The sequence below is a fragment of the Battus philenor genome, unplaced genomic scaffold (assembly GCF_028537555.1).
Source record: "Battus philenor isolate CCGP_79_NKW_IND1 unplaced genomic scaffold, ilBatPhil1.0.hap1 SCAF_16, whole genome shotgun sequence".
Classification (NCBI taxonomy): Eukaryota; Metazoa; Arthropoda; class Insecta; order Lepidoptera; family Papilionidae; genus Battus; species Battus philenor.
This window is the reverse complement of record NW_027181678.1, coordinates 9,874,112-9,893,483: the sequence shown is the minus strand read 5'-3', so window position 1 is coordinate 9,893,483 and position 19,372 is coordinate 9,874,112. Positions and strand designations below refer to the sequence as shown.

Here is a 19,372-nt window from a genome sequence, read left to right as displayed (position 1 = left end):
AAGGACGTTTTAAAAATAAAAATAGCACAAATAATAGACACTATTTTTTTGGTTAATAGTCTATTGCTACTGTATCTACTTATTTGACATTTCCATAAATTTCTTCATCCTTTGACATTTTCGATATACAGACAACTTCACAATTGCATGAATAGTAGTGACAAGTGAAATTGGAGTAATTGTTGTGATATAAATCCTATTAAAACCGCAAATATGTCTTTCTTCGGGGTAGGAAATCCTTTTGCTACGCCGGTTGGACAGAAAATAGGTCTGTAGCAATAAATGGTTGACTTGTAAATATTTCACAACAATTCGTTTTCGTGTAAAATTTATATTCTTTTGTTGCGCATATAATTTTCTCTATAATCATTTCGTATTACACTTTCCAAAGTTGCGAAAGGATGACAAACAAAATTTTATTTCAAATAACTAATCGACGATAAAATAGCGTATTTATGCAATCATGTTAATTATTTCGGCTCTTAGTATTTACGATATACATGACTTTACAGAACAAGCCACTGATGGCTCTCTCCCGTCGGAAAATTGGGCATTAAATATGGAAATATGCGATATCGTTAACAGTAGTGCTGATGGACCAAAGGATGCAATTAAGGCTATTAGAAAAAGATTGACACAGAGTGCTGGCAGAAACTATACTGTCGTCATGTATACTCTTACTGTACTGGAGACTTGTGTGAAGAACTGTGGCAAAACATTCCATGTATTAGTATGCAACAAGGAGTTCATTTCTGATTTGGTAAATATTGAACATATATACACATTACCCATATTTATATTAGCAATATTAGTTTTAATAGTAGTACCAGAGTAATATTTCAGTAACAAAGTAGTGGCTCAGGGATGTGATTGCGAGCTGGGTTCTTAGATGATGTATACTTTGTTTGACATGTATAATAACATTTTGTTCATAAACAATAAAATATATTGTGAGCAATCTACAATTACTGAGGTCCAAAAATTTAAAAGATATGTGACATCTACCAATTCTGATGTGAGTCAAGTAGTGTTTTACAGCCAGTGTTGTCTCTTATTGTTAGAGGTCACAATAGAAAGAATATTACTTAACCAAATTGTAATTATATTCTAGCCATGGTGTGTCTTTCTTATAAATAAAATATTTAAGATGTTAAAATTTATCAGTTACACATTGCTATGAATACATTTTTGATAGCAAGTCAAGTTCAAAAATCATTCACGCCATCATGTGACATGTAGTTAGGCAGAGGCTAATCCTTATTTATTAAATATAATATGTATTAAGTAAATTAACATCTGTATATATGCTTTGTAGTTGTAATAATCTCCAGAAAATTACTTGTAAAATATTTTAAATTGTGTTATGTTTAAAAAACCAGTAAGGTGAATTTGGTTCAATAGTTAAAGTACTTGGTCATCTTTTTTTGTGGAATCAACTGACCTTCAGACAGTCTTCTAAGTGCAGATATTGCTTGTACCTTTCCATACTTAATTTTCGTAAATTTTAGAGATTAAAAGCTTGTTAAATAATGACTAGACTCTCTCTTGGATTAGAATTGTGAGTCTATATACATACCAGACATCATCTATAAGTAGCTCTATTTTTCTTATAAACTTGTTTATTTATTAACACATGTCATACAAAGTCTAATGGTGAGCTTAATGCCAAAAGTATTCTCTACCTGTTAAACATTTATTATCTACCCATTTGTCTCTATATTAGTGGATTTTGTAAAACATTTCAAACTTCCATTCAAATGCCGTACAGAAATTCATAGTTTCAGCCCACATTCCACTGCAAGGCATAGAACTCCTCCAAAGATATCTACAGAGTTATATATCATAATTGTCATGCTTGGCAGGCAGGTTGGCATGCACAGTATGATATTATAGTAAGCAGACAACTGCTGCCCATCCTCTGGAAACTTGCTTTTGAGCAGTGGTAATCCTGTATAATATAAGTGGTAATCTTAGGAATCAAACTTGTAATCTATGTTTGCATGTCTCAGTCTCCATCCTCTAGCGCTGGTACCTACCACTGCTCAATAAACAGAATGACCGTAAAAAACCTCTAAAATATGAAGATTTGAATATTATGAATAATCACCATTATAAAGAATATTAATTAATGGTCCACATATTTAAAATATTTCTAGTTACTTAAAAATCTTTCAACAATTTTATTCTTCGCTAAGATAAGGGATTATTGAACACTAAATTCCAAACACTTGTGTATCTATTTTAATCTATTATTATTCCTGTAATTTCTCCTAATAATCTTTAATTATGATATACATTAATTTTTGGTACTTTAAACCTTAATTTAGATTTAAAGTAAATTTGATATAGAAATAATGGTTTTAGTTAGACAATAAATATTAGTACTGAAGCCAGGGCCTCGCAAATTATAAATATTATAAATTATTATTATTGAAAGTATGTTGAAAATAAAAAGTGTTCAGTATTCCTTAGCGCACTTGGTGTATTAAAATGTTATGGTTTAACTAAAGCCTGAGAATATTGTATGTGTTATCTGATTACAGGTCACTTACCCTAGTCCATTCCGAAATATTCGCATATCAATATATAGCATTGTATCTCTAATAATCTTATCAGTATTATTTTGATGTGTACAGCACATAGTAGTCTGTACATGATAAATGTATTTGTAGTTGTTCATTTGTAAATATGTAAACATATAATTTTAACATATTGTTTTATATGATAGATATAATTTATGTTAAATGTGTGTGAATAATTTTTGTTTACCAGTTGATTTGAATAATAAAGTAATGAGGAGTGATATAACTCAATGATTAAAGACTGTGATTTAAAATCTTAGGATTTAGATTTGATTTATAACATACATGTAATTTTTAAACATTACATGTAGTTTCTTCTGTATGAAGTGTTTTAAAACCAAAAATACATTCTGCAATAAGCTAGTTTGTTGGACAACTACATAATGGCAGCTAATATTGGTTGTTAATACCACTACACTATTTAGATAAATAAAATGATATACTACAGACCATTCTCATTAAAAACCCATTGAATCATCATTGCCTGCCAGGCCAGTAATGCCTTGTAACGAATTGAATCTTTTATTATTAGCCGTCACATTCATAAATGATAAGCTGTAGTAATTTCAAATGGTATGATTCCTTTCTTGTTGTGATGAAACTATGGCTAAAATGTAGTATAACTCTTATTTCTATAAAAAAGTTAATTATCTGTAAAAATAGCATGTGAATTGTGAAATATTATTTATCTGCATTTAATTGGAAGTTGTTTAATATGAGATATCAATTTTTTGGTACATTATTTACAAAGCAAAAGGACAATGTGGTTGTATCTATTTTTTTAATGGAAAATATTTTATAATAAACCAGATTTGAATCATCATAATAGCATCATTAAGTAACAAACAAACAATCGATATTACTATGTCTTTTATTGTAATGAAAGATATGTAGAATATAGAAATCAATTGGTTAAAAAATTATTTACGATATATACAGAATGTGTTATAAGTTGTAAATAAAATCTATGTTTTTAAAAGACCTCTGACATGATATTAGGCTGTAGACAAAATTAAAATGTTCAATATTTTGCAGGTGAAGCTTATTGGTCCCAAAAATGATCCCCCTACAGTGGTACAAGAAAAAGTATTAAGTCTTATACAATGCTGGGCCGATGCTTTCCAGAATCAACCAGAATTACAGGTATAAATATTTATTTAATAACTATATTATTATATATCTGGACATAGGTTTCCGTGGTATGTTCGCTTACGATGGGCTCTATAGGTATATAAGCCAGAGGGCAATGGAGAGAGCTACGCAGACGACCAAAGTGACCAACGTAGCTTGAAGAATCGTTCGTCGGAAGTGGGTATGCCCCTCATTAGATGGAGCGACGACATAGTCAAGGATTCGGGAAGTCGCTGACAGTGCAAGACTGATCATATTTTAGTTTCTTAAATTCGTTTTTTTAAACAATTTTGCTATAAAATATGATACTTTAGATTTAAGTAGTCTTTGTGCATCTCTATAGTGGCAATGTAATTATAAAAAGAATTGTCTTGTCGACATTGTAAGTTATTGTGATATTTATTAATAACGAGAACAATCTGCAATAAACCTATCTATAATTATTTATTTACAAATATATTTATGTATATATATATATATACACACAAATACCTCGCTTTGCGTCGGTTCGTTTTGAGTTTTTTTCGAAGTTGCGTCGCTGCTTAATTAGCACTAATTTTCACTGTGCGTCCTTAGATTTTCGAGGTTGCGTTGTTTTGGGTTCGCGTCTTTAATTTTTTTTTTATATTTTCATTTTTTTTTTCTTAAAGATGGCTACACTTGTTTCTAATTGCGCCATGCCATCAATACTCGGGGATTACCTTTCTAACTAAAAATCAACGCAATTTTAATACAGTTTTATTTTCACTTTGTTTTGCTAATTTTAGAGTTCAGTTTCAATTACGTAGTGTATTGTAATGTAGTGTGCTGTGCTTTTTTAAAAAGAGAATAAAAAATACATAAAATTTTTAACGTTACCGTTACCAGTAACAACTTCTAGTTACAAAAAAGATAAATATTTTTCCAATTTATTTATTGGCAGAGTTATATTATTTTTAAATGTTTACTTTGTTCAATTTTCTTTTTAAAAAGTTGTATTTTCGTAACCTTGGAACTTATCTTCGATCTTTACATGGTTTGATATAGAAAATCTTAGTTCACTTTGCGGCGTTTCAATTTGCGTCGTGTTTTTTTGGAACGCAACCACAACGCAAAGTGAGGTATTGCTCATGCCATAACTTGAAATAGACTACCAATTTCATTAAGTTTTTTATGAGTTTTGTATTACTATGTAAAAGGTTCTTGCAGATAAAACATGCAATTTCCAGTGCTGCTAGCGTTTGAAATGTCTATAAATAAATAACAAAGACAGTTGTTAGGGTTTGTCGTCAATCTTGATAATTTCATGTTTTTCCATGGCGACATACTGTATGTCTGTTCCCGTGTTGGAAAAGCTTCGCCATTACTTATCTATTATACAAAATAAACAAATAGCATTGTAGAACACTGTTTTAGAAACTGCTATTTTTAATTATTAAGGTTTGATTTAATTATTCAGGACATCGTCGGTCGGATCAATTAGTATTATTTATTTACATTGAATCCTTCTTTCTGGTAATAATGTTACTTACAAATAATAGCTTATCATAGGACGTCCTTTAGAATTTCAGTGAGACTGGTCGCCTGCATCTAGTACCTACCGTCGATCTTAACATGATCATCTGACCTTGTGGGAGGCTTGTCGGTCAATGGTGTTCACTCCAGAAATTTAATTCCACTTTGACCCTAGGTTTTGGTTTTGCATCTCTGCCACGAGTCTGCGATCCTATATCTTATATCTAAAGTTTATTAACATCTATGAGTCTATCTATTTTAGTAGTTAGTAATAGCAGTTGGAATATTTTTTTTTCATTTATTTTCAACGGAATAATCAGATGTACATTATGATATTAAATTATGGAGGCATTTACAATCAGTTCTAAATAACAAACGATCCACGTTAGTAATGTCTTGCCTGCGCAAAAGCAGGTGTATTCTTTCGTCTCACTTGCACGACGAGATAAAGTTATCCGTCTCACTCTACATCAATTTTTATTAAATCTATATTTGTTTATTTATTACAAGCATTTATACCAGTGTTATATACATTGTACTTGTCTATTATTCTCTTTATATAATTCTAGATAATTTTTATAAATGATAAAAATGTCGGTTACAATAATAACATCGTATGTTAATTACGTCAATTATATATATAAACATTATCTGAACAAAGTGAAAGGCGCATTTATTTGTCGGACAACAGTATAGTTGTTAATAATCTATCGAATTGTAAAATCACTTAAGGACGGAATTATTTTTCCATTATACCGGTTTAGTCTACGACGACCTTTGGATAAACAACCAAAAATATACATATCTCGATGACTTACAAATAAAATGGAGCCGTTCGCTTTCTAAAACTACCTGTATTTAATTAATAATATTTAATACGTATGTCTTTAATAGGGGACATGGACATAAATTCATTCATATTTATTTATTTAATATTCTTTATTGTACACACTAGGATACATTTAAATAGTTTCATAATAATAAGCAAAAAAGTGCAATGGGGGTCTTATCACATAACGCAAACTCTTACAGACAAACATAGTATGGAAAAGGTAGAAGTTTAAATAGTGGGTAGTTAACGTTTACAAAACATACATATATACTTATAATAAATGAGGTATAATACATATTATAAATGTAATACAATAATAAATAAAAACATAAAACTGATTTGGATGAAACTTGCCTCAAAAAAAATAAAAAAACAGAGGAAAAAAATGAATTAACGGATAAATAATAGTAGGTCTAGTAAATAATTGATAATTTTTTTTAAAATAGGTAGTGAGCGTCTTATATTCAGCGGTAAATCATTAAACAATCGAACCGCCTGTGTGGTATAAGATTTAGCCATAAACGAAGAAAAATGCGCCGGCATTTTTAATTTCAGATTCTCTCATGATCACAAAGACCTCTCATTTGTATCATAAACAAAACCTTGTTTTAAGATAAGAGAGAGTGACTCATCTACATCAACTGGTCTTTAAATGTTATATTTTTAAATAAAATGGCCATTATCAATGACATCATTACGTAGTCGCTCAACAAGTTCGGTATTTCTTTACGAGGTCGAATCAGAAATGAGTTCCGCAGACGTACGAAACTTACCTATTTAGCTAATCGGATTAAAAGTCGAAGTGACAGTGGACAGGCTACGTAACGCACAGAACAGATAGGCGCTAGGCTCTTAAGGTTCTGAGGAGGAGATGACAAAAAGGTAGTCAGACAACCTTATTAAGGTCTCTACAAGACGCTAAATGTAGGTCGCTTCCAGCCGGTCTTGTTATAAATCTTTGGGGTAGGCCTATATCCGGCAGTAGACGCTCTGACGTCTGCATGATGCAAATGATTCGTGTAAACGCATCCTTAGTATTTTCAGTTATGCCTAGCAATGATATAAGTTGTGCATTTCCTGCTATTATCTTTATCCAGTGGATACAGTATAGTTGTTATATGTACAGTAAAGTTACTGGAGTATTCAGACGAACCATCTCATGTGACAACAAAACGAGTGACATCTGCCCGTTGCGAATGATTCGTGTAAACGCATCCTTAGTATCTTCAGTTATGCCTAGCAATGATATAAGTCGTGCATTTCATACACTATTATCTTTGCAGTTTAACAGTATTGTTGATATGTTATTTTTAATAAAATTATATACTACTTGAGTATGTATAGCGTTTAATTATGTAGCGTTTAATTTTATTATGACCAAGGAATTAATGTTATTAATTTTTTTTTTAGAAATATCACAACAATTCGGTATGTGCGTTCTTTTGATGATGTTTTACTTTATCGCAATCTTAACGACCTTCAAATATTTCCTCACGATTGAGTTGAGCTGTAATAAATTGAGATTTATCGATAAGCGTATCAGATGTGATTCGATTTTTATGATACGTCTTTTATATTTATTTTTGTAAAATCATAAAAAAGTGAATAGTTCAAAACTAATACACAAAATGCACATACATACGAATCAAAGAAATTTCGATCTATGTACTGACTCACCTACCATTGAGCGGTGGTAGCCCAGCGGCATAAGACTAAAGACTTTTATTTTGAATAATTCACACTTGGTGCATTTATTGTATAGGATTGCCACAGCTCACAAACAAGTTTCCAGAACATGTGCATTAGCGTTATCTGCGTACCATAATACATCACTGCGATCGCCAACCCGCCTGTCTAGCGTGGCTATTATAGTATATACCCCAATAGATATATTTAAGGAGGCCTATACCTTGCAATAGGCGTCTATAGACTGAAACCACGACCACTGAATCATCAGGATATCTTGACTTTTTGGTAGGAATACGCCAAAAAACTGATTTGACGTATTTCCATTCGCAAGAGTAGTTGAGGAAGGCGTTCAATAAAAACGCAATATGCGTTTACTATACATGCTATAGCTCTAATTGGTATAAAACTTGGTCCGAATATTTTTTGGAATGTTAAATATTATTGTGGGAATGGATTTTATAAATTATACCCACATAAAGTTGTGCGGCCCACGCAATGCGAGCTAGCTAGTTAATATATATATTTCTTTATATAGACCCCGATGATATATTTTAATTAGTATTAGAGGAATGCAAAAAATTATAGCCAATGTGGTTACTATAATAATATGAGAATAATTTGTAACAATGTGTTGCTTCTTATAACTAGAATGTAATTAATTGCAATATATGTCGTATAATGTTTTTTTTTATAATTTAATAAGGGAATCCGATCAACCAGGTCTCGGTCTTTCCGGGCATCGCTGTAATAAAAGAGCTTAGAGCTATTCAGAGATAGTGGTAGTGGTATCAAAGTTCGCGCCCCCCGGAGCCCTTGCTTGGGCAGATACACGCTACTTTAAATACCGGACCACCAAAAAGAGACCTCGACTCAGGATGTCACTCAGAAACTGTCATTTTGGGACACCCTGGCGGCGAAATTTGATTTGATCCGCGCCATTTGTGCTGGGGTAAAATGTTGCGAAAGAAACACCTGCAAATTTTTATCTATAATACTTGGGGTCCGACTGACTACGAATTATTTTATATTTTGCTTATTACACAATCGTCGCATTGTTCTCTAGTTAAGACCAAATAGCGGTCTCGGGACATATGCCATTTTACATGTAACAATTATCCTTAAATATTGTGTTAAATGCACTATTTGTTTGTTTTCAGGGTGTTAGTCAAATTTACAACGAGCTCCGATCTAAAGGCGTGGAGTTTCCTATGACGGACTTGGACGCTATGGCTCCAATCTTCACACCGCAAAGGGTTCGTATCTATCCCAATTTCATTTTAATTTATACTAGTAAATGAAACACAGTTGTGCGAGTCAGAAATAAATGCGAATTTTACATTTTTCATTCTGAATTTTAACAAAATTCTTATACTAATAAATTTAAATATATTATATGTAAATTAATTTACAAACGACTCTAGCTAGCATCTGTGGCTTTCACATTAATTGGAGTTTATTATGTTACGCAATAAATTAAAAAAAAAATGAATAAAAAAGCGATGCTTTAACAATGTAAATTATCTTTAAATAATGCTGCTCGAGAATGAGTTATTTTAACTTAATTGTGTATTCACTGTATGATTATTGTAAACTCTACTAAGATCGGGTCACTTTTTTAAACCTCCATAACAACTTGTTATGTCGAAGCCATTATAGGGATGCTTACAATTTGGTTGCTGTTTCTTTCAAATTTAGTTCTCTTAGTCTTCTTCACATGACTTACACAAAATGATCCTGAATAATATCAATGACTAATTAAAACAGCCCTATGTTTTTACATAAATAAATCTTTTTCAAATTTGAAAAGATTAACGTAGCAAGTAATATCTAAGGCATTACGCGACGGTTTGGACGGATATGGTTCATAATGAAAAACAGTTGTTTTGAAAATTAAATCTAAAGGCTTATTATTATTTCACAGAGCGTGCCTGATGGAGCCGAACAGGTGGTGGGCTCTCCTCAGAGGTCCGCCACACTACAGCATTCGCCCAGCCGTCTCATTCAAGACGCTATTATACCAACGGTGAGCATACGTCATTATTATCAATTCAGCCTATAGACGCACACTAAATAGCATAAACCTCCACCAAAGATCGCCTTATTGTCTGGTCTTGCGCTACACGTGTCCAGCTCTGTCCCGCGACCACCCGGACTTACTCGCGCCGAATTTTTTGACTTGTGGTCTTCACTCAAGAACCTTTCAGAACCGAACCAGTTGGATAAGCGATGTGCCCCGCCCACTTTAGATGAACAGGTTAAGTGTATCTACGGCTATCTTTCAAAACATCGTAAAATCAGAGAAATGGTTAATAAAGAAAGCGCCCATAGATAAATTTTATTCAAATTTTTGCTTAACCCTTTGCACTCGAGGCCGTTTCCGCGCGAACCTACCAGCAACTCGAGATGTTTTTTAGCGTTTTTCGTGACTTTACTACCGCTTACATAAAATGATTACACACGCAAATTAACATACAAAACTTTTTTATTTTAATACTTAATGTATCTTTACATGTTTACAAGGATAATTTGTTTAACATTATTCTTTGTAATTTTGTTTTGTGTGATATTTTATGTAACAATTGCCAAGATGCATGCCCGGCTTATCGGTACAAGTATTACAATAGTACGTTGTTTGATGTCTTTTGCCAGGCGTACTTCGTTATCACGATGGATGGTAATGGGGATCAAAAACTTTAACTTTTCTAGACTCTTTGCCGCGGCTGTCAGGTTCGAACTAAGACCAAAAATGCAGCCCGATTCGTGGCTGCGTACTAATTTCAGATAAGAAAGTTTAAAATCGCGTGGTGAGGTCTCACTCACTTCTCGAGTGCAAAGCGTTAATCGTTAATAACAATGAAAAATCCAGAATTTTAAAACGCAAAAAGCGATTGACCTGCATCCTTTTTTAAAGCTGCGAAGCTTAAAGGGTCAAGAGTGAACTTCAGCTCGGGCCACTACATACTAGTTAAACCGGATTGGGGTGACAGCAGGGCTCTCATATGGCTCACCATCCCAGATATCGATTAATATTTTCATTTATATACTGCATTCATTCCATAAACCCATCGTCGTCTTAGTGTCCAAAAAAGTGTAGTCTTTAAATTTAATGTTATATTTTGTCTTGTATCTTGTACTTCGATGGTTTTACGCTCCACTTTTACGTCTAAACACTTTTATTTTTGCATCGTAACTTGAAGAATTGTGCGTTACAACAGGCGTTTTTGACGTGTTATATATAAGTTTCTTTGCCGTTAAAATCGATAATTAATTCTCCTAGGTTACACAATAATAAATATAAAGATTACTGTTAGAGTTTGTTGGTAATAAACTTCACTTCGACGAATTATTTTTTCTCTTCTTTTTAGTATATTTTATAAACATAGTCATCATTGTATTGGTCTTGAACTACAAGTAATTTGTAATTATTTGCAAAGTTTTAAAATAAATACGTAAATTTGTTTTTTCTTAATGGTAATTAATTAATAAAATTTGTTGAACAGGTGACATTATCTGAGAGTCAGACGAGCAAGCTCCGCGCGGACCTGTCGGTGGTGGAGGGCAACATGTCCGTCATGAACGACATGCTCAACGAACTGACTGCGCAGACGCAGACGGATCCGGCGCCCCAAGACCAGTTCCATGACAGCGATATCGCCTTGCTAAATGTAACCACTCCCTTTACTAGCCGCTCTGACAAACTTTAAACTGTCAAAAGTTATTAAAAGTCCCGAAACAAAATCAAATAAAACAGATTTCAAAGAGATCACTTCAATTTTTAACTAGCTACGACAGGCTTTGTTTTATCAAAAAATATTGACCTGTCAGTCAAATAATAAAAAAATAACTTTTTTCGAAGTGATCACTTTATTTATTGATTTAATCGCTTTGTAGTTTTATAGTGCACAGAGGACGCTACTGTCCATCCTCTGGAAAATAGTAAGCTGTGGCAATCCCATGTAATTAATGTCCAGTGTGAATTATATATAAGACTATCCCCAGAATAGAACTGGCCTTCTATGATCTCAAGTCTCACTCCTTTATCGTTGAGTTACCACTACTCAAGCATATGAAAGTTTATAAATACTTGAAATGAATTACACATAGACATGTGTAATGGTTACTATAGTGGATTAAATATGATCTAAAAAAGGGTAATTTGGACAATGTCGGAAGAAATATTGTCGGAGGAATAACAAACATTAAATAAAAATAAAACAGATAAAGAAGTACAATTCTTATAATTATAAGCTTTTTTGAGAACTAAGTATTAAGAGAGGTTTTGTTGGATAGGATTTGGCGGACACGTTGCGCGCGATGCAGACCCGCGTTGCGGAGCTGGTGGCGCGACTGGCGGCTGAGTGCCCGCTCACCGCGGAGCTGTTACACGTCAACGACCGCCTCAACAACCTGCTGCTGCGGCACTCGCGGTACCTCAGCAACAGGTTCGTGAACGCACGCACACAAGCACACATGCACACACACTAAGGCGCACACAGAAACATACGAACACGCATGCACACAGACACACGTACACGCACTCAAAGACACATAAGCTCGTGCACACACAACTATGGTATCACTGCCGGATATAGGCTTCTCCTTACTTACATTCGCCAGAGATATCAGACAGACTCATCACGACATATCTAGAGCCATAGCCTTAGAGGCTTGAAATTCGGTAGGAAACTCCCTTTCGCCGAGTAGAAAACAGTTAAGGATTTTGCTCCACCAGCTCTCACCTCAATTTGTGAACACGAAAACACGCAAAAAGTCCTTTTCAGAGAGGTTATGATCAATATTTCTTCAGACATCATTTACACTAAAAGGTGCCTTGTTTCTTTGTAGCTAAACAAGTTAAGTTTACTTACGTTGGGTAATTACTTATTATTATTTATTTACACTTCATTGTACACTGTAGATATTAATTTAAAAAAAAAACAATTTATGTAGAGGTACAAGAGGTGGTCTTATCGCCCGAAGTGATCTCTACCAAACAACCTTTGGATAGAGATTAAAGACATGAAGGAGAGTGCAGTTTAGGGTGTACAAATACATACCTTACTATACACGCATACATATATAAAAATGTTTATATATACATATAATATATAACATAAATACGAATAAATAACAAAAGCTACACAGTATCCTATCCAATTTAAAAGTGAAGAAGGAATTGTTCTTTTACCATTTATGCGTCCACAATCATACATCAGAATATATTTTACATTTCTTGTTAAAATCATTTTATATTTATAGGAATGCAGCAACAGCTAATGCGACGCCTTCGGCCATTCTTGGCGCCGCAATGGGCGTGCCCAACTCGAATGAATCACGTGAGTTTATCATGATTTTATTTATGTACTTGCTATCGAATTATTCATAATTCATTATAGTATTGTGAAATGGATGTTCACTGCTGGACATAGGCTACATACAAAAATTTCTAATAGGACCTATTGGAAGTGGCCTCCACCCAGGTCACCTTTCCACTCTGTAGCATTCATTCCAAAACCTATAGACCTCAACGGCCATCTGTTTATTTAAGAATAGCATACTATAATGCGTAGTGTAGTGTAATTACTTTTAAATAAACCTGAGACTTGGTCACTTACAATGGGCATTATAAGAAAACTCAAGGTCACTCAAAAAGCACCGGAGAGAGCTATGCTTTTGAAGTTTTGATGCGAGATCGAATCAGAAATTAGTGGATCCTTAGAATAACCAAGGTTAACGACGTAGCTCGAAGAATGTCTGTCAGAAGTGATGGTCGTTGGGACCTAAAGGTTATCAAATGGTGGCCATGAGCCGGTAAACTTGGCGTAGGTGGGCCCTCTATTATGTGCACCGACAACATAGTTAAGGTGGAAAGAAAGAGAAATATATATTTATATATATCTGTTTCATTATTTACAGCTAAGAAAGCCGAGGACGACGCCCTCATTGACCTTAGCGATGACGTACCAGATGTCAGTAAACTGAGTAAGTATTGGTTTACATGTAAAAAATACCTTCATTTTGCACATTATTTGGCTTCGAAATAAAAACAGATCTCAAATAAGGCACGTTTGGTGTTAGGATCCAAGCTCGGTAAAAGAACAAAGTTATTAAAAAAGAGTTTGGGGAAGCGCTTCTATCTCCAATCCACAGAATTTGTAAATGAGCTAGGCTACCATTACCGTTTGCTTTTGGATAGCATAAGTGAAATCATGATAAATACAAAAGTCATAGATTTGTAAGTTTTGTAGTTGATTTGGCGACTTGTAGTTCAACTCTTTTATTATGCAAGATAAAGCTGATACGCCTATAAATTCACTTGTTATAAGTACCAACTTCGTTTTCTTCTTCTCTGCGAGTTGGTTTTCGTCTTCTCAGCTAGCCTAACTTAAGCCATCCCTAGTCCTTGGGAAATTCCAGAAAACTCTTTATACAGCGATCAGGGAGGCACCTTGTTGATTCAAGATGGAAAGCCCTGTAGAGTGCTACCCCCGTTAAAGTTAAGTGCCATTTGCATCTCTCTCCAACCCCAAAAAGTGCAAATGTCATTTGAGCAACTGAGTAAATACACTATTAACTCAACAATTGTCTCTCATTTGTTTGCAGCCGTAAAAGACGCTCCTAACGACAAATCGCCGAGCAGCTCGAAGGACGAGTTCGACATGTTCGCACAATCACGCAACGTCACCTACGAGAATTCAAAAACTGGGTGAGTGTTGCGAAGGGAACTATTGTCCTTTAAACTACTGATACACGTTTGAATAAGTACGCATACTCCTGGCACAACTTCGTAAGACTGTTTGTCATGTTAAGTATGTCATATACTTACAGCATGACAACCTTTATCACCTGTCTCAAGTATGCGTGCCTGTGACACGACGTCCTTTTTTGCTTGTATCTTAACTTAAGTACACGTGCTTGTTGTACGATGACCTATTTCACCTGTCTTAATTACACACACATACTTGTGGCACGACGATATTTTTCGTCTGTATTAAGTACAGATACCTGCAGCACAACCTTTTTCACCTGTCACAGTACCTTTTAACTCCGCGTACTAGTGGCACGGTGAACTTTTTCGGCGATCTCTGTGGAACTTTATGGTATAAATACTGTATTTAGAGGCAGTAGCTATGCTGACAACTTGGAGGATCAGGCCACTGCCGGACTGGCTGCAGCAGCCAACCAGCGCCCTCTGCAGGGACAGCCTCTGGTAATTAATAATAATAACATTAAATAAAAAATGTAATTATATCAAGTGTTTATCACGTAGAATTCCATCTAAAGAGCAATTTTTTAACTAAATAATTGATATTCAAATGAATGACTCCAGTTATTAATTTTAGAAAAAACCCTTTTTCTGTTTTTTGATATTTTCTTTTATGAGAATCAAATATTTATTATATTTTATTTTTTTATGTTTATTGTAATATTATTTAATGATTTTTGAATATTTATTTATTTATTTTACTTTTATCCCTTTCTTTAAATGGTATACATTTTCAACAGCCTTCGGGAATGGATCAGAGGGAGATTGATGAGATATCAGCTTGGTTAGCGCAGGAGAAGGTGTGTTTTTGTTTTAATTTTTTTTAAGTTCATCAAGCACCTCTCTAAGTCAGAATATAAAAGAAAAAACCGCAAAAATTTGGCTTTGTTCTCATTTTACCACATTATTATTATTATCATTCACTTTGCAAGCGTTATTTGCTTATATGATACAAAAAACCATTACTAACGCCTTCTATAAAAACAGCAATTTGCTTTTGCTCAGAAACTTCGCTTTGAGACTTGCAATCGTAATAACATTCTTTTTCCTATTATTTATTTATACAAATAAAAACAATTTTTTTACACTGTACATATGATAAATATTTTTCCGATTTTTTTTTGCAATTTCGACATTAATTTGTTTTACTTCAGATCAATGAAATTTTAAGGAACTTGATATTTTTTAGGTTTTATCCTGGAGTTCTGTTTGGGGTTTCGGTATTCACGAACAACATTTTTATTTCATTAGTTTATTTACTCATTTGCTAAGTTAATATCACCGACTTATACAAGCTTAAAACGCAAAGTTATTTCGGTGCCTATTATAGTGCTACTGAAATTATTAACCGTGCGTTGGAACGGAGTGGAAAGCAGGTTCGTTCCAACTTATTCATTTGTGTCCAAGACATTTAACACGTACAGTGGTTTCGATATCAACAAAGTAGCAGTTAACTGTGGAGGACATAACAAATGTAAAAATTTACAGGCGGCTTCAGAAGCGAATGGAGCACAAGAAAGTGTAACCAGTAGTGACTTTGACAAATTCTTGGCCGAGAGAGCGGCTGCAGCTGAAAACTTGCCTGACATCACCGGAGGACAGAACTCGCCCCAGCAGACTCCACGCCACAGGCAGATCAAGAAGGAAGAACAGGACTCCATGTTTGCACTCTGATGTGCTTGAATAGACAAACTCGCATAGACTACCACCAGCTCTATAATCTATGGTATTTTTTTTAATACCGTCAACATTTGCGGTGTAAAGTAAAAAAATTCATTGCTATTATAAAATTAAACATTTGTTACATTAGTTTTATGGAAAAATAGCTATTAATTTCTTTTAATAATTCTGTATCAGTTTTAGTTTTAAAGTTTTCATGCGATATTTAAATGAAGCGAAATTTAGACACAAATCATTGTTCGCGTCGTTCTATGTATTTATTTATGATAAGAATACGCCGTTTTTATATAGTGATATAGAATTTGGTACTATTAACATTCATAACGCCATCGTGCCTGGCTTTTTATACACGTATTTGAAATATTTTAAGCTGATCAATCAATTCGGACCATACTTATTATTTAAGTACAATGTTTTATGACTGAACTTGTAGTGTTTTTATAAGGTTTTGTGTTTTTATATATAATTATGTATGTGATTGCATATACGAATCAATTTAATTTAATCTTTTTGATCAAATTCAAGATCGAAACAAAAATATGTAGCATTTTAAAATATGAAAATGAAATATGTATATCACACTATATTTTTGTTATATTTTATTATGGTGCAATTATAGTGTTTTCATATCATTTTATGAATTAAAATTAGATATGTCTGCATCATGTGAAAATTAAATAAAACCTACCTATAAAATCATCGGTATATTTGCTAAATTATTAATATTACAAGTTTGCAATTAAATCACTATTTGGTTTATGTATCACGGACAATCAACTTAAAATACTTCAATGTGCATTCGGTTAGTTCCGCCGCAGCCACGCACCGTCATGTATAACTTAATATAAATTAAGTAGGTTAAGCAAGCTACCGGTAAAGGTCCTGAGCGATAAATGATTATCATCGTCATTATGTCAGTCTATAAACGCCCACTGTAGGGCACAGGCCTCCCCCAAAGACTGCCACAATGACCGGCCTTGTTCTGCCCGCAACCAGTGACTTCATGTTGTCAGTCCACCTACGTCACTTCAACCAAGTCATGGTCCACTCTAGAACCATGCAACGCCAAAGACTACGGTTGCACGAGCGATGTGCCTCGCTCACTGCCACTACAAACAAGCAGTTATTCTAGTTATGATCTTGATTCTTCTGCGGATCCTGTCATTTCTGATGCTAGGCTCCGAGCACAGCCCTTTCCATTGATCTATGAGTGACCCTTTTTATAAGCCCCGTCGTAAACGATTACGTTTCAGATCTATAAGTCACATATTAACGAGATTTGATATAACTAATGGAGACAGTTTCAATGAGCCAATACTACTTCCCTAACATTATTAGAGCGCTTTGATTCCTTAATGTTAATTACATATTAAAGAAAAAAAATATTTTTAATGGATTTTGGTTACATCACTACTGATTACCCGAGTCACGCAATAATGAAAGATTACATAGTAAATAAATATTGTTCGGGCGTGATGAGCAAGTTTAAGAAACCATAACTATAGCTAGGTTTCGGGATTTTTCTGTTTTATTTATATTTTCCATATGAGATCGAATGGAAATTGGGGTCTTGTGTAGACAAATCAAAGAAGTACATAGCATAGCCCAGCGGATTGGACACAAAACACAGAATTTAAAGCCGCTGGAGCTATGAGGATCTGAATTTGAGACCAAGGATCGGCAAGTGTAGCGTAGGAAATCCAACCATAAGGTTAAACTTGTTAAAGTCGACGGTTGGACGCAGACCGCTACAGACCAGGCTTATTGGAAATCTATGGGGGGCTTATATCCATCTGCGGAACCTTTGGATGAAAAGATGATAAAACATTTTTTAGCATTTAGCTAAGCAGTTTTTCATATTTTTGTATATATATACTACTTTTTATATATACATATATTTTTTATCTGATTAACAATGTTAGGATATTAATTTATTATTTTACAGGCACCATTATTGAGTATCGTTGGTGTCTATATACCATTAAACCTTTTTCAAAGTCCACTAGCAAAGTAGTTATCCAGTGATACTTTGTGTGGTACTTTATTTATATATATTCCACAATAAGCAAACTTTTCAATTTTAGGTAACTAAAAATTCGCCTTCATAATCCGTTTGCGCTCAAGACCGTTGCCGTAACTAAAAGCATTATGCATTAACTATGTAGAATTTGCGAAATTGGGAGCATTTATAAATCATTGATTATATATGCCCATGTAATGTAAATGTTATTTGAAAATTAAATTTTTTGATTCTGGACGAGTAAAGATTGTGATAAAAGTATTCAAGTCACTGGCATTTTGATTAGGCTTTCTTTGTCGTCGTAATAAATATTTTATGTAGGCTATCGAAATCTTTATAAAAAAAATAATCGGTACTTTTGTATTGTTCAGTAATTTCTCATATTTGTTTGAATTTATTAAATTGACATAACTTTTTTCCGTAATGATGGGAACTAAATTGCGTTTAAAAAAGTATTGTTTTTTCTACCTATACAAAATATCAATTTAAAAACTGCGTTTAGTTAACAGTTTTACTGCTAACCATTTATTAAAATTCTTTGTAAAAACCGTGTAGAACTTTTGAAAAATTACTCATACAATTTCAATAATCAGATGTAAAAGGTATTAGTAATTCTTCAAATCATGTTCTTGATCAGTTTTCTTTTTTATATTGACCACATTAAAAGTCCCTGTTAAAATATATATTTGATTAAAAAAAAAAAAACGGAAAAATTTAAACGTTACCATATGGTAGTCAATACTTCTACCAGTGTTGGATTGTGGTTGTATTAAACAAATATATCGTGATTCTTTTAACCTTTGTCACGTTGAAGATAACATTTTCGCCATTTTTAATTTTATACTATTTTTTAAAATGTCTATTCATTACGATCAGTAGCCACATAGCACATAATTACTTACCCATTCCACGTTTTGTCTCGATGTAATGTTACTTTGGTATTATTGTGATAATTTGAAAAGAACAAGTTTAATGTTAATTATTTAAAAGAGTTGTTTTATGTTTTAATCGTTGTATTTAATGATAAATAAATTATCATATGACTAAAGCTGTTTTTTTTATTATAGTACAATTATCACCCTCTATAAAACATTACTTCCATAACGCGGGAATGAATACCACTTTATATTTCGCAGCTGAAAGCTCCAAAGCTCTTTCATGAGTGAAGTCGTTGGAAA

General features: G+C 33.5%; 1 protein-coding gene across 2 annotated transcripts; it reads left to right on the top strand.

Annotated features, from left to right (window-relative positions):
- The first annotated feature begins 121 nt into the window (after positions 1–121).
- Positions 122–19,242, top strand: LOC137919339 (TOM1-like protein 2). Of its 2 annotated transcripts, XM_068762386.1 has the most exons (13): positions 122–268; positions 513–760; positions 3,618–3,725; positions 8,886–8,981; positions 9,650–9,751; positions 11,229–11,393; positions 12,019–12,170; positions 12,988–13,064; positions 13,645–13,710; positions 14,332–14,434; positions 14,848–14,938; positions 15,235–15,294; positions 15,983–19,242. In XM_068762386.1, the coding sequence occupies exons 1-13, from the start codon at positions 214–216 to the stop codon at positions 16,166–16,168; spliced, it is 1,509 nt and encodes a 502-aa protein (XP_068618487.1). In that variant the 5' UTR covers positions 122–213; the 3' UTR covers positions 16,169–19,242. The 2 variants fall into 2 exon arrangements, with proteins under 2 accessions (XP_068618487.1, XP_068618488.1); XM_068762387.1 differs by lacking the exon at positions 15,235–15,294.
- The last annotated feature ends 130 nt before the right edge of the window (positions 19,243–19,372 follow it).